Below are 22,871 nucleotides of genomic sequence, written 5' to 3'. Positions count from 1 at the left end.
AAGGAATGTTTTTTATTATAGAAGAAATTTTTAGCATGAAGTAAATGATTCATATTTTGTAGTGATCAAAATATACTTAACTCAAATCTAATTAAACTTAAACAATGAAAGGAACAATATACATTGCTTTTCAGAAAGCCAATAATTCTCTGTAAATTTCACTACCCCAAATACAAACAAAAGTAGCATTCACTAATCACTTCATCACACTCAGCTGGAGAATGAGAACATGTAAAAGTCCAAATATGCTATCAACCAACTTCCATCAGGGGAACTGCTTACTTGATGCTTTGGTATAAGCATAGAGAAATAAATATAAATCCTCTATAAGTGAATAGAAATTAGAGATTATTTCTACTATATCCATTATATAAATTGAATTATAGTAAAGATTGGAAACAATATGCTGCGACCAACTGCCAGAATGACTAAAATTTGCTCTCCTTAAGCCAACTTGACATTATTGGGATTGTCTTTGCGATGCATGAAGTTTACGAGAAAAGAGTCCACGATAATCTACAATGAGTTTTGGGTTAGCATAAGAATGAAATATTAGAAATCATTGTTCAAAAAACAGATAAATAACCTGGATTAGATGTGTTGCGATACAAGGAAGAACCAGTAACCCAGATTCTCCAAATGCACCGCAAAGTGGCTCTATAACTGCTACCATTACTGGTAATGTTTTCTGAAAGGTATGAAAACATTTTTTTGGAGATAAGATCAAATGAAGGATAACTAACTATTTCATGATAGATTTTGTCAGAATTGCCTCTTATATGTTGAAACTCATTTCGTAGATCTTGAGAAAATAAGAAAATACTGATTGAATTTTCACCTGGCTTGCAACTAGTATGAGTGCGTTGGCATTTTCTTCACGAGAAAAAGTTGATTTTTCACCACCTGAGATAACTGAAAGACTCCGGACGGCAATGCTATTGAATACCAATAAGGTCACATGAAGAAGTCTGCAATGCACCATGAAAGTCGATGTTAGTTACCATAACTCCATCTATGTTGGATGTCCTTTAAAACAATGAATTAATAGTGACTAATCCAAATTAAATTGCACCCTAGTGCCCCCCTCCAATACTTTCTCTAACGAATTATGTTGGTAATCAGAGAGTGCCATGGTTCCATATCATATGCATGTGAAAGGTAAATAACATAAGACTCTGAAGGTAACATTGTAACTGATAATATGTGAATTATAAATCGAATGATCTTATTTATAGAGCTAATTGTGCTAAAGAATTTCTTAACCTCCTAACTGGTTTACTAACCTAACTAACTAACCAATGCTAAAAATAGCCTTCTGTAATAAATTAAGCGAAAGAAAATAACTAACTAACCAATGCTAAAAATAGCCTTCTGTAATAAATTAAGCAAAAGAAAATATTAAACAAAACTTCATGTGATCAGACGACTATATATGTATGTTCAAATGACTGCCAGTGTTAGAAACTCCCATTTTTCAATCAATGTTGCTTAAAACCAGTAACACGGATCACATAAATTTCAAATATCAGAAAATCCCATTTTTCAAAAGTTAATGAACTCCAAATTACTTATGGGCAGAAATGGGATTATTCACTCCTGAGCTTCATTGATCACAAAAGAAAAAGAGAACATGAGAGACAATAGCTCTGCTCACACTGGTAATCCGGTCAAATCTGCAAAGGTCATTCCTCCCCTACTACTAAAATTTGGAAATCCTTATATAGACCTCCCAAATTATAAACGCTAACTGCTAACTGACCCTCGAACTAACACAACTGTCACAAGGGCTACAACTAACCAAACTCTAAACTAATTCTAACGGCTATAACAGCCACTAACCAAACAGGAGACACTAAGTTAATTTCTATTTTTATTCTTTTACTGTGATACACTTTGAATGTTGGAGCAGTGTTTGTGCCTTGCCTAACAGAATAACCTACATAAAAACAGAATTAAACATTTACGGGCAATCAGAACATAGTTTGTAAAGTATTTGGCTCCTCTCATGTAAGCAGAAAAAAAAGTGAGCAAATCAAGATTTGTTATTTCGACAAACTCATGATTTTCTATGATGTGAATCTTATATCGATCATTAATTACTTTACCAACGGATAATATCAATTATTTTAGACTCCAAGGTACCCACTATAAAGTAGTTGTTGTGGTGTGTCTGTAAAAAATGACAGCACCAGGTGCACAGACCATAAAACATTTACATATTGATATTGGAACTCATTTTTTGATAAACTATCAGTTGTAGAATGAAATGCATAATCTAGTTAGTTTCTTTTTACTCTAAATTAATATTTCTAAAATAATCAATCAGTATTTGAAAACTAATGACAACAGATTGCAGTTATCACATGATATTAACCAAAATGTAAACAAACTCAAGCATGCTGGACGTACGCTCCCAGTCCAATAGCGATAAGAAAAACTTTGGGCTCCACTATTAGCAGCAGTGACCTTGACTTGCTCACTTGTGTCCATGGTACCTGCATGATAATATTTGATTAGACCATAATTTTCCAGTAAAACCTTGATGATAAAATATGATTTTGCCGGTACAAAGAGTGTTGATCTCTGACTACCTGGTTACCAAAGATGACAAAAATTAAAACAGGGAAGAGTATTCCTCGCGACAAATATAAACATATCATCAAAGGCTATAAACAGTCACGAAAAATCCATTGATACATCCTTGTCTTTATACTTTATACAACATACGCGTAAAAAACTAAGGAATTATAAAATTCTGAAGGTCAAATCATGATAGGAATAATTATTCCCCAGAAACTGAGAGTTAGTCATCTATCTATATTTAGATGGCTCACTTTGAACAGGGATTTCGTGAATCAATTTCAACAGATGCCTCACTCACTTACCTCTCTACTTTGTGCCGTTAATAGAACTATATGCATTTCAAAATAAAAATCAACAAATGGAGATACCACCGGTGCAATGACATAATTAATTTAAAGAAACTGAAAAAGCATGCAAATTAAAGACAACAAAATAAAACTTGGAGAAAGGAAATAAGGAAACACTGCAATGGAATCGGTCCTACCAGGCTGAGGAAAAATGCACTGATCCCTGAGAAAAGCTTACGGTTTCCGTCAACAAAGTCAGCAACACCTGTAATGCAAATTTGATCAAGACAAATAGTTTCTACACATCATGTTATTGCAATATTGCATAGAAAAATGGAGAAAAAACACCAAAAGAGAGCAAGACACTTCTTAAATAGAGAACAAAAAAATTACACTACTATAGTGTGTATGCCAATAGCAAATAAAATCAAAGCAAAAACCCATCAGCTGAACACCCAAAAAAAAGGCAGATAAACCAGGTTTACCATAACATGGGCAAAGGCAAATTTTTCCCTGAAGACAAACAATTCTAATTTGGCTAGGCGGAAGTGGTTGGGGAAGAATGTACATGTGAATAAGGCAAAGGGGGAAAAGAGTCGGTGAGTGAGTGAATCAACTCTGATTTTATCTTTTGCAGCATTATAATAGAAACCAGCTGGTACAGTGGAAGAATTAAGGGAAAATCCCTGTTTATGGTGTAAAAAATCCCTAACTATTCAAGAGAGTTTAGAATTTCCCATTGCCAGCAAGGCCACGAATCTATACAAATGACAAGATGATCACTCTAATCTCTCTTCCCTATTTATAGGCCACATGCTTTATTATTTCTATTAAATAACTCAGCCTAACTAACTAACTTAACACTCATCTCACATAACTAACCTATCAGATTATTATTTTTTTAATATAGGAAAAATAAAAATGTATGAGGCGTTTCCCAGACCAAATGGTACTGAATAACAACCATCAATCAGGATCACCGCACCATTGATCTGGTGTCTGCCATTACACTGAAAGTAACAATAAATCCTTCAGAATTGGTAATGGATGCAAACCTATCACATTACACATTTCCTTCTGCTTAATTTTGTATGGATTTTCTTTAAAAAAAAATAAAAAGAAAGAAAATATTCCTCGAGTTTACCATGAATTTTCCAATCATGGGGAGCATGTAAGGTCCTGACAATAATTGAGAGCAGATTGATAGTTGTAGAAAGTCTGATGGAGAAGGTTTGATAGCAGCTTCAGTCATCTATCAGCCAGAACCTGGAGCAGGTGATGACGGGGATGGAGAAACAAATAAGAACAGTTTTGAGGTGCATGGGTGGCATAAGTGATGAACAGGGAGATAAAAGCGGTAGGAGGGAGACGACTCGATGTGGTGAGTGGTGAATGACTGAAAAGGTTGGAAGTACCTTACTTTATTATGAGGATTTCCATGCATGGACATGAGAGAGTCACAACTGAAGTGGTTTTCTAAGAATGTGAAGTCTAAAACTAGTTCCAGTGGTAGGAACAAGGAGGGATTAGGTCACATTACATAGGCTGTTTGTCTTCAGGTAGTTATAGCCTCTTGGGTTCTGACGGATTGCTAGCAAACAGCGGTGTTACATAATGCAGCGAGCATTTGGAACCATGGTTATCAATCTTGAATAGTGAGGTGATCACTATACCAGAGATTATAAATACAAGATAAATAATTCATATAATTTATACTATACTCTATACATACAAGAACTTTGAAAGGGGAAAAAAAAAAAAAAAACTTTGAACACAAAAATTCAGTTTTACAAGCTTTAGACATTTGGAACCTGCAAATTATCTATCTTTCCGACCAAAAGGGAAACCCTCTCTATCACTCCTCTTCTGCATGTTACTGCAATTGCCCCTTCAAATGTGTTCAAATCTCCCTTTGTTTTCCAATTCATCATTTGCAATAAAGCGTTTCATTTACTGTATAATGAAAGGACAATGGCAATGAGGAAAATGAAAAATAAAGAATCGCCAAAATAAATAGTGGGCTACATTCTTTTTAGAGCTATAAATCAAAGAAGGTTGTGTAAAAGCAAAAGTTCTCTCTGTCTCTTGAAAACACACCATTCACATTCACCTTCTTCCTCACTTAACCACTTCTCTCCTTCACAATACACCCAAAACAACACACATACTAACATTGCCTCGCGTCATTCCTCAACTGCAATACAATGGTTGAGGTGGACCGTAGGATGATTGGCTTAAACCCGACTCATGTATCCGGTCTATGCCGGTTATTGACCCGAGCCACCACATCCTCATCCTCCTCTTCTTTCCTAGAACGCAATGGATTGTTCTCATTTTCTTCAGTGGAGGATAAAGTAATAACCCAGCTCCATAACTCAGGCATACAGGTGCAACCTGGTCTCTCCGACGCTGAGTTCGCACATTTAGAAGCCGAGTTCAGGTTCAAATTCCCGCTGGACGTCTGAGAAATTCTCGCAGCTGTCATGCCGGTCGGACCTCAATTTTCTGACTGGCGATCTGGTGCCACTAGCCTCCCCAGACATGGTAATGAAAACATGGATGGCGATGTTGGAGGCATTAAAAAATCAAGTTGCAGGAGGATTTGAAGGAGCAGTGATGTAAGGGATATAACATTTTGCTGGATTCCAGTTCCAAATAGGTTGCAGGTTGAACCTAAGGATGATGAAAACCTCACACGTGCAAGTCCCCTTTATTGTAAATATAGAAAAAGATGAGGAGAACCAATTCAACCACGATTATAAGGAAAGTGGGGATTAATATGTGGAGTTTGAAACCCAAAATGGTGGCCGGCTAGTTAACAATGGCAAAGCAACACTCTGGGTCTCGTAATCCTTCCATCTTCTTCACTAGTACATAAGAACGGCAGCTAGTGTTGTGATAGGGACTTCTGCATCATGTGGTCCCCAAGTCCCACATTGGGTAGTATGGAAAGCTCGGCGAAGTATTTAAGTGATTTGGTTATTGCCCCTTAATAGCTAGCTTTTAAGGGAGGGTTGCCCAAGTGTTTTGGAATGGATACGCATCAATTGGTACCCGAGCTGGTTTTCGGTGGTTTGGAAAGGGCTACTTACGGAGGGTTCCCATCCCTCATTAACTAATTGACTAAGAAACTTCTTAACTACAATAACAAGCCTACCAACCTCTCTTTGAAATTTATCAAGCCCTTTCTTATGTTTAAAGAGGCTTCTATGGTCACATAATTTTTAAGATTAGGTGCATTTAGCTTTTATGCAGTATAATAAAGTACATAGTAACATTTCAAATGGGGTTTCCCTAAATGGTGTGTTGTTGAGGGTTTAGCTATCTATTCTACATGGATTGTATTTTATCAGTTGTTATGTGTTATGTTCTTATGTATTGAGGGATTATGTTGACCAACTTTCACTTCACAAAATGGTCAGATATGAGGAAATAATTACAAGTGCCATACAAGCAAATAATACTACAAAATAACTTGCCCATAACTATTGTATAGTGCTTTGCAACAAAGACTTCTAGGGAACTGCATTACAATTTCATTCTCACTACCTGTCATTTCTTCATATAATAATGAGAATCATTTTATTTTATTTTTCTGTCAATAAAAGTGACAAACAAGCATAGAAAATAGGACACACCTTTAAAAGATTCACGTAGAACCTGTCCATTCAAAGCAATGAAAAATATTAAAATACTTTTAACAAACTGAGTGTAACACAATAATTTGAGTACAACCTCAGACAAAATTCAAATTGTTGACAAGACATACACAAATGCATACTACAACAAGGGTTTACAACATAATATATTTCTGACAAAATGATGCTACAAAAATGATGTGGTCAACCAGTAAAAGATGAAATACACAAAAACTACATCTGCAATCAAGAAATAAGAAAAGTGGCAAGATAGGATATTTTGAAGAGTCATTTTGAAAAATATGGCCAATATATTGGCTCAATTATTCAACTTTAATTTGGTGGCCTGTACAATTTAATATCAATGCCAAATCACATGGCCTATTACTTGCTATATTACCTGTTTCTAAAGAGAATTATATGTTATTTTAGGAACATTGAATTTGAAAATGCATAATCCATAAAAATAGTAATGGAGGTGTCAGATAAAAACTATTTATGTGTTTTCACATAATAGCTTAATCTTTTGGGATATTTGACTCATGACATCATATCAACATTTGTATGAAAAATATTTCAGAGTTTGGTCCTTGTCAGGCCCGTTCTTCTAAATAAGTGTGAATTTCATCAAAAGCTTTGGGTGTTATGCTTAAGCTGCTCACACTTTAAGCCCAAAGAGCTCTTGTATAAGTGGGGTGTTAGATTTAAAATCACTCACACACTTTCATGAAGCAACCTAACTTTTGAGATGGCTCATGATAGTAAAAAAATAACTAATTTGATTATGGAATATCATGTAGTTAGTCAAACCACATCATAGTTGCAAAAATCAGCATTACAACTTTGGAAAGTGAAACAACCTCAAACATAAACCTAGCAGTAAATTCACATAGAAGGATATATTTTTGCAGTCCAAAACCACGTCACTTCTAAAGTATTCAAACAATAGCATATTCTGTATCAAAGATATGTGAAAGAGAAAACTCAATTACCTTTCCCAAAATAAGGGGGATTAATATGGTAAGAACAAGACTTTTAAATAACTGCTTGGTGGGTAAAGTCACTCCAACTCCACTAGCTACAAATTTTGTGATGGAAAATGGAACCTAGAAGAAGATGAAGTATTGTCAAAAAATAAAACAGTGAAACCAATAATTAGATTAGATGGAGAAAAAAATATCTAGATTAAAAGATTCACATTGTTTAGAAAGATAGTAAAATAAAAAATAAAGAAGGATAAATAAAATCACAATCAAACCAGTTGAAATGAACGGAACTTGATGACGAAAGAAAACGAGAAAAAAAAACATTACTACTATAAAGATACGACATTGAAGTATACAAGGTTGATGCAAAATGCTGACATAATTTCTTGTTTATACTAATTGTTAAAGAAAATAATGGGAAGAATACAACAAGGAACGTCTGACACTCCGTGTCTATATTTATACCGAAAAATAAAATCAAGACAAGATAGGTTCTTCGAATAGTATAAAATAACCTAATAAGCACATATATAAATAACTATACTCTAACACAAAGGTAGGTTTCTAAGAACATGTATAAATAACTCTGTCAAACTCTAATAAATGGTTAGTCTAGCTTGAAAAGTTGGAAATTTTACCACAAACCTGCCAACTATTTCAGAGGCTTGTCCTAACAGTTTCCCAAGCTGTAAAAAGCTCTAATGTTTGATTTGATCAATCAGAGGAGGGAAATAGAAACGTATTACATCATTACACTCCAAATTCAGAAAACTACTGCCAAAATTGTCCATTCCACTTATTATCAGTTTGTAGTTGTTTCCTTAGCTTTTTTTACTAGTATAATCCACTTTTAAGTGTTTTTCGAGCTATGCACCAAATATTTGTCACTCTTCTATTATAAACTTTGGGATAGTAAGCTAGCTAGTTGTGTGACTGTGAAAAAGTGTCTTAGCCTAAAGTTGTCTCAAAAAAGAATACTTGACCTATGAGCCTGAAGAGGTTGTGAATTGCCGAATGGATAGTAAAGCCTGAAAAGGATAAAGAAGTTGTGAAGAGTATTTTGACATAGTGAAAATTCTACTGAGTTTAGTGGAAACTAGATGTGACTGTGGTGGACAAGAGCAACCAGTATATGTCGTCTGAGTTTGATTTCTCTATCCTTCTATGTTACTGTTATGTTTAGATGTTTGTTTATTGGCTTAAGTTTGAAAATGTTGTTTAGTAAAATTGGAAAGAATCCTGTTTTCCATAATCCTGATTGCAATGACTAAGAAATCTGTATTGTATAATCACGCAAAGCATAGTCAAGGTCAGATTTTGTCTTATCATACCAAAGGTTGAAAAAAGAAATAACGAGCAAAGGTTTTGCAAATACAAAGATCAATTTACAGGTATCTTCATGAAGAAGAATCCTAATTTCTAACAATTTTCTTTTTTACTTTTGTGATAAACTTCAATCTCTAGAACTTTCAGAGTACTAAGGAAGGGTAAGAGGTTATTTCTGATATTCCTAGAGTCGTGTTTCAAGTCCATAAATCCAAATACTAGTTCAACAAGACACTGAACTAATTAGGAATTACTTCCTTAAAAGTGTTTTCATGGTATGTTACAACTCTTGGTTTTCTATATAACGATGTGCTGTGTTAGTTGCAAAGTGTGGCTGCAAAGATTACGAGAAGATTCCTTTCATTCATACTCCTAAGATCCTAAGCCAGCACACTTAAGTTTTTCCGAAAGATCCAATATTTTCTATCAAAATAGATTCTCACGTTTTTCTCTCCATTTAATTCCTAAAATTTCAACACAGCATATGATTATTCTGCAAAAGAACTTTACAAAACAATGCAAAACAAATTTAAAATTGAGATGATTGATAAATAAGCAACTGTTCAAGACTCACGATTAATATTCCTAACAAGTTAGATATTACTGTCATTGCAAGAGCCAGTGCAGAATTTGCCCCAGCAAGCTGCAGAATCAAAGTGGCAAAACTCAGATAAAAACCAACTGCACTGCAAGTGCTAGAAACAAGGTATATAAAATTTAGAGGGATAGAAAGTAAAGAAAAAAAAAAAAAGGAAAAAGGCAACTGAAGAAAGAACAGAACATAATCATTACCTGGGTAAGTGCGACACCACTTGATAATGTAGTTGGCATACAGCAAAATATGGCTAGCCCTGTAGAAACCAGAAAATTTGTATCTTGATATGCATGAAAATTGGCAACCATGAGAGCAATTGTGATCGAATAGTACATAAATTAGAGACCGTAATCTGTTGAAATTTTGCAATATATGAGATCAAAATTGAGAGAGAACGACGTATTGTTTTAGGTGTTACAAAAACTCTGAAATTAGCTTCCACCTTTCCAAGAATTGTGAGATAGCATGGTGGTAGCGTAATAATAAGTAGCAACTTGTTGGGCAATTTTATGGTCATAGCTGTTTGGCTATTTATGACAATTTAGCATGGGTCTCAGGCTACCATCAAGCTAAAGTACAGGTGGCGCTCAACATAGAAAACCTTTTTCCCTTTTCCATGATTGAGATTTTGAAAGTAAAGCATAGTGTCCTTTTTGAAAGAATGCTGTGGGGCATTTGGTTTTAGCATTGTGGGATTTTCAAGATATAGAGAAATGGACAAGGCTCATCTAGAATGAGTGTAGCTGTAATGTGCAAAAGAGTGCATCCAACAATAATTAAAACTACATCAAGATCTAAAATTCAAGGGTGTATTTCTTTTTTGGATAGGCAAATGTTAGTAATTAATTGTTATGTTAGTATTTTCTACTTCATCGAGATTTGAACTCTAGTCCTTTAACTCCTTCAACCCTTATCCCAAACCAAACTAATTGAGCTACCTAACCCCCACAATTCAAGGGTGTATACCTTGTGCACTTTGCAGGCAATCTTCATTTAGAGGAGTATTTACTAGAATGGCCAACAATGCAACTTGCATGCTTACAAGAAGCACAGATGCACAATTTGTATAGCCATGACTCCACAACCAGCAGTCTGTCATGGGCCTACTAATTTTGTATTTTGTGCTAGGGATATAAATGGGCGGGGAGTACTTCCCCGCCATCCAAAATGCCCCCCACCCATTCCCCGCTTCAGAAAGATTTAAGCTCAGAAATTTACCAATGAGGGTACACAAGATCAAAGCAATCCAACATCATGATAAAAGTACTATGTAAATGGATAACATTGACTTATGCTTAGATTAGAACGTAAATGGCTAAACCTGTAATAAATTCTTGGGGTTGGAGCTGAATTTGCAATATTAGCCTAGAAAAGTATGGTGTAAGAAATAAAATAGATACCTGCATAAAGAACAAAGGAGATTGTTACATTTTCAGACATTTAAAAAAAAATCCATATTTGAATGTTTTTGAAACATGTGCAAATATAAAAAGAACAAATTTTGATGTTGGGATAACATAACAAGTTTTGAGATAAATAGATAATCCATATTTGATAGAACAAAATGGTGTAGATAGGTATCCCAATCTTGAAACCATTGATCAATAGTAATGTGAAACCAAGAGATGGAAGGTTTTCAAAAGAAGGCCCAAAGTTATATGAGTCTTGAAATCAGCATGCTGAAAGTTGGGAGTTGGTTAAGAAAGTGAGGTCCATGGAGCATGAGGAGGGTGAGTTAGTTATTATATTGTGAGAAGCAATGTAACAAGTACTGCAGGCTGGATATTCCGGTAGTTTTGGAGTGACGGGCTGTATTGCATCTGTTGTTGAGGGAGAGTGTCTTTCAATAATGAGCCATTTTCTTGGAAACATCTCTGCTGATTGTTCTTCTCTTTAATTTCCACATTATAAACAAATTACCCCCTATTTTTTATTTTTTTTAACGTTCCGATTCCTAGGGGAAGGAAGGGGGCCCTAATAATCTGGAGGTTGGCCGCGAGGTAAGTAAAGTCTAGCCAAGAAATGGTTCCACCTAAGAATCAAACTCGGGTTCTCCCGAAAGGTTCGTCCTTTGGTGAAGCTTATTATAAACAAATCACCCCCTATATTTCTACTTCCATAGAATCTATGTTTCAGGAAACTAACATATGTCAATTCAGCAACCTAGCCAAACTCACCTAGCACGATAAAGCTTAGTAGTTGCTATTGTATTACAAAAAGATACATACAGGCATACACAGTTGAATCTTACAAGTCAAGAGTTTTATTCTTGACCACAAAAGTAAAGACTCAGAGCCATCATTATGAGAAATTCCTTTATTTCCTTGCACAAGATTGCTGATAATGTTTGACAGGGTATAAAAAATGTATCCTATTTAGTTATCTCGGTTACTTTAAGTGGGGAAAATTAAAACATAGGGGTATATATAATTTGATCATAAATTTGAAGCAACATCATGTAACACTCAAGTTAAACAATGAGAGTCCAAGCACAATCACATCAATCAAATCTAGGCTGAAAGATTGATCAAATCTACGGAAGCATTTCCAAACAAGGTTGTAGTGAATGAGTCTATAATATGCACACATAAAAAGAAAATTGAAGTTCATACATACTAGCCCAAAGAGTCCAACAGGCCATGCTTCTACAGCTGCACCAATTTCTTCACTTCGCAACACCAACCCTACAAGATAAACCATGCAGTAGAACCCATAACAGAACACTTTAGAGACCCAGTTGTCATAAAGTCAAAACAACAAATAGATGCAAAAAAGATTAGCCTCCAACATTAACCTGAGATAACAAAAATTCCAAACGGCCCAATTTTGGACACATGATATTTGTCAACAGCGCAACCAAGACTAGGATATGTTAATCCTAACGTCACCGCAGAAATCAGAGCTACAAAATGCCTCAAAAGAACACAAACAGCACTGTTAAGTTACCCCTCAAAACATAATCAAATACAAAATTTGAAAGCATAGGAAGACAAAGAGGCACCTAAGGGTAAAACATTGCCCCTAGCAAATCTCAAAATGGGTTCCACCCAAGTCAGTCCTTTTGCCTCTTTGCCTCCACTACCATCTATCTGAATTTCCAAAATCAAATCAATTAACAAAAAAATAATTCTTAAATGCAGATAACATCATTAAACTCCATTACTTTTATCAAAGAAGAATTACACTTTAGAAACCACATAGTTATTCTTAAAATTTAATTTAAAACATAAAACCCAGATATTGAAACTGCAATTTAGCTAAGTTCAGATAACAAATATTACATCTTAGAATTTAGGATGAGTCTAACTCAACCCTACAAAACCGGGTTCCTTACTAAGGATTGTCTCTACTTATAAACTCATATTCAAGCCATTTTATCTGGGACTCTTTAACACACCCTTTTACGCTCAACACTATTGGACGTGGTGTGTGGATATAAATGGTGGGTGATCCAATAGTGAAAACCCGATATCAGTTGGCCCAACAGATCTTGAAGAAGGCTATGATATCATCTTAGAATTTGGGTTGGACCTAACTCTAGTAAGGTGAAGATTATTTCTACTTGTAAAGACATCTTCATCTTCAGGTCATTTCACATATCATAATAAGTGCAGATAAAGTTGGAATTCAACTAACCACTATTCAATTCAATATAAATATGTTAATGAAAAAGAGATAGTTTCAATGAAAAAGAGATAGTTTCAATTCCTCAAATTAAATTTTGAAGCTTATAATCATGGGGATGAAGGAGAAAAAGAACCTGATGGGATTGAGCACAGGCCCTGAAGGGAGATGGTACATAAACAGCAGGGCGTAGAGTGAAGGATTTAACAGCGGAGTGAAGATGACAGCGGCGTGAAGCGAGAAATAGAGGGTTTGGACGAGGGAATGAGGAAGTGGTGGCGGAATGCGCCGTGAGGATGAGTAAATGGGCGGTTCCCGCCATAAGGTCCGCGGAGTGCGGTGGGTGAGGTGGAGTGTGTAATGGCAACTAGTGGTAGAAAAAACTAGCTGTTGACAATGACATGACAGTCCTGAAAATGAATGAATGGTTATATGATGGTGGTGATGGGAACTACGAGCAAAAGATTTTGTTGATAATAGCGACCAAATTTTGGTTTGTGGTCAAGTGGGAACCAACCAAATTTTAAATTATTTAAAGAAAAAAAATAAAAGAAAAAACCCTATTTTTAACTTTTTATTTATCTATGTTTAATCCCTTTAAATATATCAAATTCTATTTTTAGCTCTTTAAAAATTCCTTCAAAAATTCCGTAAAAAAATATGCTTAAAAAAAAACTCATCGGGAGGGAAATGACCACTTGATGTCAGAACTGACCTTCAAACCAATCGTTAGTTGGTTCAACAATGATTGGCGCTGAACTTGATAGGAAGAACCATAGTTCGATCCCCCATAATTGCGATCGGGAGGGGGCTGGAACCACTTATGTCAGAACTGACCCCCGAACTAAATTAAACTAGTGATGAAAGCAAAAAAAAAAAAAAAAAAACTCACTAGGTTTGGTCTAATGGTTGGGGATTTGGGTCATATGATAGAGGTTGTAGGTTCGATCAACAGCTCCATTGTAAACCAAAACATTATTCGAACTTTTGTACATCTAAATTTTCCATTAGTACCATAAAAAAAAAAAAAAAACGCACTAGGTTTGGTCTAATGGTTGGGGATTTGGGTCATATGATAGAGATTGTAGGTTCGATCAACAGCTCCATAAGTACCATAAAAATCAACTATTGCTACTTACCAACATTAATTTCTCATTTGCAACGTGACTTTGACATAAATTGATATAAAGTTGAAATCTGGCACGCAGTGAACACAATGCTGCACAAGATGCTATAGCACACGTTGCAGCAAGACAGTCGCAGAACACAGTAAATAAATAAATAAATTGCAGAACAATAAATAAGACAGGAAATTGTTAACCCAGTTCAGTGCAACGTCACCTACTCTGGGGGATACCAATCCAGGAATGAATCCACTATAATAGCTCTAGTTCAAAGCCCTCGACCAACACCCGGTACTTGACTTATCACCTAGACACTACCAATGCAATCCTACCTAAGAACCTCTTAGATAATGAGACCCCGTCCCAAATTCCTTCTAACAACACGTACTATGTTGCTGCAAATAATAACGATAAGGATGGAGACACTCTCCTAGAAACTAGACAACACTCTTGCTTAAAAGCTTATGAGTGAATCACACAAACTAACTCCGTGCTTAAAAGCTTAGGAGCAGCTTACAACAACACAAACACAGTCCTAAACTTGCATCAGATTGACACAAGAAAGGCTCACAAAAGACACACACACTAAACCTTTAAAACGCACGCTTTATGAAATACAAGGTTTAGAAATCGCACATTCAATAGCCTTGAGGCTTCACATATTTATAGTCTTCAATGTCTTGATGGGCAAGCTAGGGTTGCAGAAAAAACCCTTGCAACAGCTGCGGCCAAACCTAGATTAAAATTGAAAATATGTTTTGTGTTGTACCAAACAAAAAAAAACGAACAAAAATATAATATAATTATATTTTTGTTTTTAATAACTTTCCTTAGGCCGACTTGGACAATTCTTGTGCAGTAAGTCTCGTCTTGCATATACACACGTGCTGGAATTAATATTTGAAGCAAATCTTGAACGAGATTGACAGAAAAAATTCTGCACTTAAAACAGAGCATCAGGATGCTGTACGAGGATGCTGCAGCATCTTTGTCCAGCATCTGGCAAAGTTGGCTTTTACAAAATGTAGCCAAACACAAAACCCAACAATCTCCCCCTTTGGCAAATTTTGGCCAAAACAACTTTGGCCCAGTGCATGGAGAGATACTATCTAGACTTTCCTTCGAGTCAACATAAACACACAACTAGGAAAGAAAGTAGAACAATGCTAGGCTATTTAAACTTTCCTTCAAGTCAACATGAGCACCCAACTAGGAAAGAAGGTAAAATTTCATCAGATGAAAAGGTAGCTAGCATGTAAGCATCAGAGGCATGCAACAGCGGAACATAACACATCTTAGCCTCAAAGTACAGACAGAGAGAAATAAGCTCTCACATAGTGGATTCAAGATCGGAGAAATAAACTCCTTAATAGTTAAGCAGCGAAAGTCAAGGAAAACCAAAAGGTGATGAAAAGTCAAACTTAAACAGAAACATTCGATGTCACGAATGTGAAGGATATGGTCACATCAGACCTGAGTGCCCAACATATCAGAAGAGAGCAAAGAAAGGGCTAACTGTCAGTTGGTCTGAGGATGATGACTCAGAAGATGATACAGCATCTGTATCTGCTAAACATATCTCAGTCTTAACAGGTATTGTTACATCTGATACAGAATCTGATGATGGAGAGGTAACCTACGAAGAGCTTGCTGCATCCTACAAGGAACTTTGTCTTAAAAGTGAAGAAATCTGCAGGGTTATTGAGAAACAAAAGGTAACCATCAATGAGTTAAAAGCAGAAAAATCTGAGAGTATCTCAAAAATAGAGGAACTTCAAAAGAAGGTAAATTTTCTGTCCTCTGATCTTGAGATCTGCAGGGTTATTGAGAAACAAAAGGTAACCATCAATGAGTTAAAAGCAGAAAAATTTGAGAATATCTCAAAGATGGAGGAACTTCAAAAGAAGGTAAATTATCTATCCTCTGATCTTGAAGAAGCTAAAGAAGTCATTGAAAAATTAAATACTGACATTTGGCGGCTGAGAAAATTCTCTGACATGTTGTATAAAGATGATGAGCATCTTGACAAACTTCATAAGGCTGATGGACAACTGGAGGAAATCTTAGAGAAAAATGTTCGAAAGCCTAGAAATATTGGGCTTAGCTATGAAAATGTCAACAAATTCAAAAATTACAGTTCTGACCTCATGTACATGGAGCCTAAAGAAACTCAAAAGCAAAGGATGCCTTATCAAAAGCCGCAGCATCATCAGCAGCATCCCATGTCAAGAAATAGAAGAAAGCATCATGCTTGGAGATGTCATTACTGTGGTAGAAAAGGGCACATAAGGCCTTACTGCTACAAACTATATGGGTACCCTAACAGACGTCCTCAGCACAAACCTGTTTCCACAACTGCCCCTACTCAACAAGAATGGAAACCTAAAGATGAAAATGAGAAGAAAAGTGATACAACTCAACCTGAAGAAGAGATTACTGCTCTGATTGCTCACACATCACTTAGAGCTTCATCAAGGGAAGACTGGTACTTCGATAGTGGCTGTTCAAGACACATGACCGGAATAAGTAAATTTCTTGTCAGTTTAAAGTCTTATTCAACCAGCTTTGTTACCTTTGGTGATGGTGCAAAAGGAGAAATTGTTGGGATAGGGGAGCTCAGAAGTAATAGCTTGCCTAAACTAAACAATGTGCTGTTAGTAAGAGGATTGACTGCAAATTTGATAAGTATTAGTCAACTATGCGACCAAGGAATGAAAGTAAACTTCACCAAGTCTGAATGTTTGGTTACAAATAACGAAGGTGAGATTTTGATGAAAGGTGTCAGATCAAAAGACAACTGCTATCTATGGGTTCCCCAAGAAGAAGCAAATATGTCAACATGCTTAATCACTAAAGAAGATGAAGTAAAACTATGGCACCAAAAGCTTGGTCATCTTAATCTAAGAAGCATGAAGAAAGCAATATCTAAAGAAGCCATCAGAGGACTGCCAAATCTCAAAATTGAAGAAGGTAGCATATGTGGAGATTGTCAGATTGGAAAACAAACCAAGATGCCACATCCAAAGCTGCAGCATCTTACCACTACCAGAGTTCTTGAACTTCTACACATGGACTTGATGGGTCCTATGCAAACTGAAAGCTTGGGAGGTAAAAGGTACGCATATGTTGTTGTTGATGACTTTTCTAGATACACTTGGATAAATTTTATTAGAAAGAAATCAGAAACCTTTGATGTGTTCAAAGATCTATGTATTCAACTTCAAAGGGAGAAAAACAATGTGGTATTAAGGATCAGAAGTGATCATGGTAAGGAATTTGAGAACTCCAGTTTCTCTGACTTCTGTGCCTCTGAAGGCATCATACATGAATTCTCATCTCCCATTACACCACAACAAAATGGTGTAGTAGAAAGGAAAAATAGAACCATACAAGAGTCTGCAAGGGTAATGTTACATGCAAAGAAGCTTTCAAATGGTTTTTGGGCAGAAGCTATGAATATTGCCTGCTATATTCATAATCGTGTCACCCTGAGATCTGGAACAACAACTACTCTATACGAATTATGGAAGGAGAGGAAACCTACTGTTAAGCACTTCCATGTGTTTGGTAGTAAATGCTACATCTTGTCTGATAGAGAACCAAGAACCAAAATGGATCCTAAAAGTGATGAGGGCATATTCTTGGGATACTCAACAAATAGTAGAGCCTACAGAGTATATAATAATAGAACCAAAACCATGATGGAGTCTATAAATGTGGTAATAGATGACACCTCAAGTGAAACTGCTGAAGATGATGCAGAAGATGCTACAGCATCTATAACAGGTGATGTAGATTGTGAAACTACTAATGAATCAAAGAATGATACAGAGGTTACTGCATCTGACCAAATCTCTGCTACTCCAAAGAAAGGACCTTCTACTCGTACTCAAAAGAATCATCCTACAGACCTGATTATTGGTAATCCCAATCAAGGAATTACTACTAGAAGGACACTTGACATAGTTTCTAATGCTTGTTTTGTGTCTAAATTTGAGCCAAAAAATGTGAAGGAAGCTCTGACTGATGAGTTCTGGATAAATGCTATGCAAGAAGAACTAAATCAGTTCAAGAGGAATGAAGTTTGGGACTTGGTTCCTAGACCTGAAAATGCAAATGTAATTGGTACCAAATGGGTCTACAAGAATAAGTCTGGTGAAAGTGGAACTGTGACCAGAAACAAGGCAAGGCTGGTTGCACAAGGATACTCACAGATTGAAGGGATAGATTTTGATGAGACTTTTGCTCCGGTTGCTCGTCTTGAATCCATTAGATTACTTCTAGGAGTGGCGTGCATTCTAAAATTCAAGTTATTCCAAATGGATGTGAAAAGTGCCTTCCTCAATGGGTACTTAAATGAAGAAGTGTATGTGGAACAACCAAAGGGGTTTGTTGATCCAAGCTTTCCAAATCATGTTTACAAATTAAAGAAAGCTCTATATGGATTAAAACAAGCACCTCGAGCATGGTATGAAAGATTGACTGAGTTCCTTATTAGTCAAGGCTACAGGAAAGGAGGAAATGACAAGACTCTATTTGTGAAAGAAGATCAAGGCAAATTTCTAATAGCACAAATCTATGTTGATGACATTGTCTTTGGAGGAATGTCTAGTGAGATGGTACAGCATTTCGTGCAGCAAATGCAGTCTGAGTTTGAGATGAGTCTTGTAGGTGAACTAACCTACTTTCTTGGGCTACAAGTAAAGCAGATGGAAGATACTATCTTTATTTCTCAAAGTAAGTATGCAAGAAATATAGTGAAAAAGTTTGGAATGGAAAGTGCTGCTCATAAAAGAACACCTGCAGCAACTCATTTGAAGCTTTCAAAAGATGAAAAAGGGGTTGATGTTGATCAAAGTCTCTATAGAAGTATGATAGGAAGCTTATTGTATCTTACAGCCAGCAGGCCTGATATTACTTTTGCTGTAGGAGTGTGTGCTAGGTACCAAGCTGAGCCAAAGATGAGTCATCTTGCTCAAGTAAAAAGAATTTTGAAGTATGTGAATGGTACATGTGATTATGGGATCTTATATACTCATGGTGAGAACTCTATGCTAGTAGGATACTGTGATGCTGATTGGGCAGGTTGTGCAGATGATAGAAAAAGCACCTCAGGAGCTTGTTTCTTTTTGGGCAACAACCTTATCTCTTGGTTCAGCAAGAAACAGAATTGTGTATCCTTATCTACAGCTGAAGCAGAGTACATAGCTGCTGGTAGCAGCTGCTCCCAGCTATTATGGATGAAACAAATGTTGCTGGAGTACAATGTGGTACAAGATGCTATGGCATTGTTCTGTGACAATCTTAGTGCCATCAATATATCAAAAAACCCTATCCAACATAGCAGGACAAAGCATATTGATATTAGGCACCATTTTATTAGAGATCTTGTTGAAGAAGGAGTTGTGAAGCTTGAGCACATTGCCACTGAAGAACAACTAGCTGATATTTTCACTAAAGCTCTTGACGCAGTTCAATTTGAAAAATTGCGAGGCAAACTTGGAGTCTGCCTGTTTGAAGACTTGTAGCAATTACAGTTTGGAGAGCGTGCAGTTGATTTCAGTTTTCATTCATTGATGCACGCAAAATTAGGAAGTAACTACCACAACTTCCTCCATTACACGCTAAAATCTCTCCAACTACTCCAATTCATTTTTTCGCATTACTCTCTCCCGTTCTCTCACTACAGCGATCATCCAACTTCTCGGTTCAATCTCCATTCTCAAAACCTTCATCCTATTATCAAAATCATCATGTCAAACTCTCCAATCACTTCGCCGACCAAGAACAACGACGAACCACCACTAACACCCCCAATCGACCCACTCTCGCAACAAATCACCATTGCTTATCCCTTACAAACCGTGTTTCCAGAAGAATCGACAACGAAGAAGGTCTCGTCGAGTAAGAAGGGGAGTCGAGCACGCAAATCAACTTCATCCCCTGCTACAACGAAGGTTTCGAATCAAAAGGGTAAGAAATCGAAATCTAAATCTGTTTCCAAATCTGTTCATACAATGCATGAACTATACATTAAGAACTTAGAAGAACCAAATGTTGATGCTAGTGCTGGAGCAACTGTAAATGAGAAAACAACCTCTCCGTTTGATTTAAAGTCTGTTCCCTTAGGATTATCAAACCCTAGGTCTGCTGAGAATTTGGGGAAAAAGGATTTAGAGACCTCTGTTAGTGCTGATGATGATATTGGGGCTTATTCTAAAGCCAAATTTGACTCTGTGTTGGAATTAATTAAGAAATTTTCCACTGAGCAGGATGCTGCACATCATGCTACAGCATCTACAGTGCCTGTTGATTTTAATAGCTCTTTGGTGGCTGATTCTCCTGAGAGGAATGTTGGTCCTGACAACACTCCTAACAAGACTGTCCCTAATTCTACTGATCCTAATACTCCTATTATCCATCCTGTGTCTGATAATGTGATTGATAATACTCCTGATGCTGATCATTTGTCTAATGCTGCTGCTAATGATAATCCTGGTGATAGTCATCAAGTTGTAATTGATGTTGACAACTTCAATTCTAGTGGTGTAAGACAACCTCCTGCCTCTATGTCTAGGAGGTTAAGAAGTAGTGCTAGCAAAGAAAAAGATGTCTCTGGTACCCCTGCCAAGACTCCACAAAAGAAGGCTACTGTTGTTGGTCCTAAGAAGCAGTGGAGTAAGGTTATTGGACCCTCTGAGTCCAAGAAGAAAAGCCTGAAGAGAAAGGTTGTCTCCTCAAGTGATTCAGACTTTGAGGATGATGCTGCAGCACCTATTGCAGCATCCCCACAGAAGGCTGCTAAGAAAAAGAAGACTGTGGAAGATATTCCTCCTGTTCCTATTGATAATATATCCTTCCATCGTGTAGAAAATGCAGAAAGGTGGAAAATTGTGGTTAACAGAAGATTAGCTTTGGAAAGAAACTTGCATGAAGACTTTCTTGAATGTCAAGAGATTATGGACGTGATCAATAAGGCTGGGCTGCTGAAGACTGTGACTGGTCTTGGAAACTGTTATGAGAAATTGACCAGAGAATTCTTGGTCAATGTTACAGCTGATTGTGGTAATCCTCTGAGCTCTGAGTACTTGAAAGTTTTTGTTAGAGGAAGGTGTGTGGACTTCTCTCCAGCCATCATCAATCAAAGTCTGGGAAGGAGTACTGATCCCTCACCTGAGTTAGAAGTATCTATGAAAAAGATCTGCAGCATTCTCACAGGTGGTGGTATGAAGACTTGGCCTAGGATTGGAAAGTTGCCTGCTGCAAAATTGACTGCCAAATATGCACTTCTCAACAAAATTGCAGCTTCTAACTGGGTCCCCACTACACATTCCAACAGTGTATCTACAGGTCTGGCAAAATTTATATTTGCTGTAGGTACTGGTACATGCTATGATTATGGCACTCATATTTTTCATGCTACAGTTCTCCATGGCTCTTCTACTGCTGTAAAAATGCCTATAGCATTTCCCACTCTGATCTGTAGTATTATCTTGTCTCAACATCCTGACATCTGCACTAACTCTGATGTGCCTGTCTCTAGACCCTCAGCTTTAACCATGGATTTTAGATTATTGGAAGGAAAACATGTTGCAGACATTGCTGTAGCATCTTTGAAGACACCAGCTGTAGGTATGACCAAGAGACAGATGATTGCTAATCTCAGGGAGGTTAGTAATATGCTAGGTGAGAAGAAGGAGCTGGTAGATGGTGTAATCCAAGCCTTGGAGCTTGAGCAGTCACAAGCAAATGAGGATGGAGTTGGTCCTTCCCATGGTGCTTCCCATGATGATGATCTTGCAGGTGGTGACACTGTTGAAGAGGAGATGGCCTCTGATGAAAGTCCCTCAATATGAACTGTTTCCTTCTGTAACTTTTTCTTATTTTGGATGTTATTTTTTTTTAAGGCTTAGCCCTTATGGTTTGTAACATGTACTATGTGATCCCCTATGTTCTGACATCTGTGACTTTGTGCTACTTGGTACTCTATGGATCTTTGTTTTGCTCCTATTCTGTGGTACTGACTTTATTTGTCAGAATTTATGGCTAAAAAGGGGGAGAAATAAACTCCATAGTGCTTGGAGCATTGTTTTTGAAATTTGATCTGGGTCTCTTATCCATTCGTTTCAGAACTTTGTTGAATTGTTTTCCCAATAACACCATGGCCTCAGAGATACTCTCATTAGATTCTTCTTCATCCTCCAGTTCTTCTTCATTATTTTTAGATGAGAAGGCAATGCTCTTATTTTTCTTTTCACTTCTTCCATTTGCAACACTTTCATAAGTTTGGAGTGATCCAACCAGTTCATCCAGCTTCATCTCAGATATGTTTTTGGCTTCTTCCATAGCTGTGACTTTCATATCAAATTTCTTTGGAAGTGATCTAAGCATTTTTCTTACTAACTTTTCTTCGGGAATTTTCTCCCCCAAAGCATCAAATTGATTATCATAGTCTAGAATAGTCATATGAAAATCTTGAATTGTTTCTTCCTCCTTCATACGTAAATTTTCAAACTGAGTAGTAAGAATCTGTAATTTAGACATTTTTACCTGAGGAGTACCTTCATGAACAGTTTCAAGAATCTTCCAAGCTTCCTTTGCTGAGACACATTTTTTGATTAGTTTGAAGATGTGTTTATCTACCCCATTGTATAATGCATATAACGCTTTTGAGTTTCCCAAAGCAAGCTCATCCTCTTCTTTAGACC

General features: G+C 36.6%; 2 protein-coding genes and 1 non-coding gene across 3 annotated transcripts; 1 reads left to right on the top strand and 2 right to left on the bottom strand.

Annotated features, from left to right (window-relative positions):
- Window positions 1-59: 59 nt before the first annotated feature.
- On the bottom strand, window positions 60-13,546 carry LOC123921589 (probable sodium/metabolite cotransporter BASS4, chloroplastic). Its single transcript, XM_045974194.1, has 14 exons — window positions 13,176-13,546; window positions 12,417-12,504; window positions 12,210-12,317; window positions 12,032-12,099; window positions 10,737-10,815; window positions 9,613-9,671; window positions 9,395-9,463; window positions 7,501-7,614; window positions 6,509-6,530; window positions 3,068-3,135; window positions 2,410-2,495; window positions 839-968; window positions 587-688; window positions 60-516 (listed from the first exon to the last, which is right to left on the bottom strand). The coding sequence occupies exons 1-14, from the start codon at window positions 13,359-13,361 to the stop codon at window positions 445-447; spliced, it is 1,251 nt and encodes a 416-aa protein (XP_045830150.1). The 5' UTR covers window positions 13,362-13,546; the 3' UTR covers window positions 60-444.
- LOC123903425 lies at window positions 3,790-3,912 on the bottom strand. The gene has a single exon (XR_006807999.1). It is a non-coding gene; the product is annotated as a small nucleolar RNA snoR80 (small nucleolar RNA).
- A 6,370-nt stretch (window positions 13,547-19,916) lies between the features above and the next one.
- LOC123891553 lies at window positions 19,917-22,019 on the top strand. The gene has a single exon (XM_045941432.1). The coding sequence runs from the start codon at window positions 19,917-19,919 to the stop codon at window positions 22,017-22,019; it is 2,103 nt and encodes a 700-aa protein (XP_045797388.1).
- The last annotated feature ends 852 nt before the right edge of the window (window positions 22,020-22,871 follow it).

The sequence above is a fragment of the Trifolium pratense genome, linkage group LG1 (assembly GCF_020283565.1).
Source record: "Trifolium pratense cultivar HEN17-A07 linkage group LG1, ARS_RC_1.1, whole genome shotgun sequence".
In the NCBI taxonomy this organism is placed as follows: Eukaryota; Viridiplantae; Streptophyta; class Magnoliopsida; order Fabales; family Fabaceae; genus Trifolium; species Trifolium pratense.
Note: the sequence above shows the minus strand (reverse complement) of the source record. Positions and strands in the feature narration are given on the sequence as shown.

Bases quoted from the DNA above. Each gene is read 5' to 3' on its own strand.
- LOC123921589 (XM_045974194.1), bottom strand. From the start codon at position 13,361: ATGGCGGGAACCGCCCATTTACTCATCCTCACGGCGCATTCCGCCACC. The intron at 9,464-9,612 runs GTAATGATTATG...TTGATTCTGCAG, and splicing joins GTGGTGTCGCACTTACCCAG to CTTGCTGGGGCAAATTCTGC. The intron at 2,496-3,067 runs GTAGGACCGATT...ATTATCATGCAG, and splicing joins GTGCATTTTTCCTCAGCCTG to GTACCATGGACACAAGTGAG.
- LOC123891553 (XM_045941432.1), top strand. From the start codon at position 19,917: ATGTCAAACTCTCCAATCACTTCGCCGACCAAGAACAACGACGAACCA.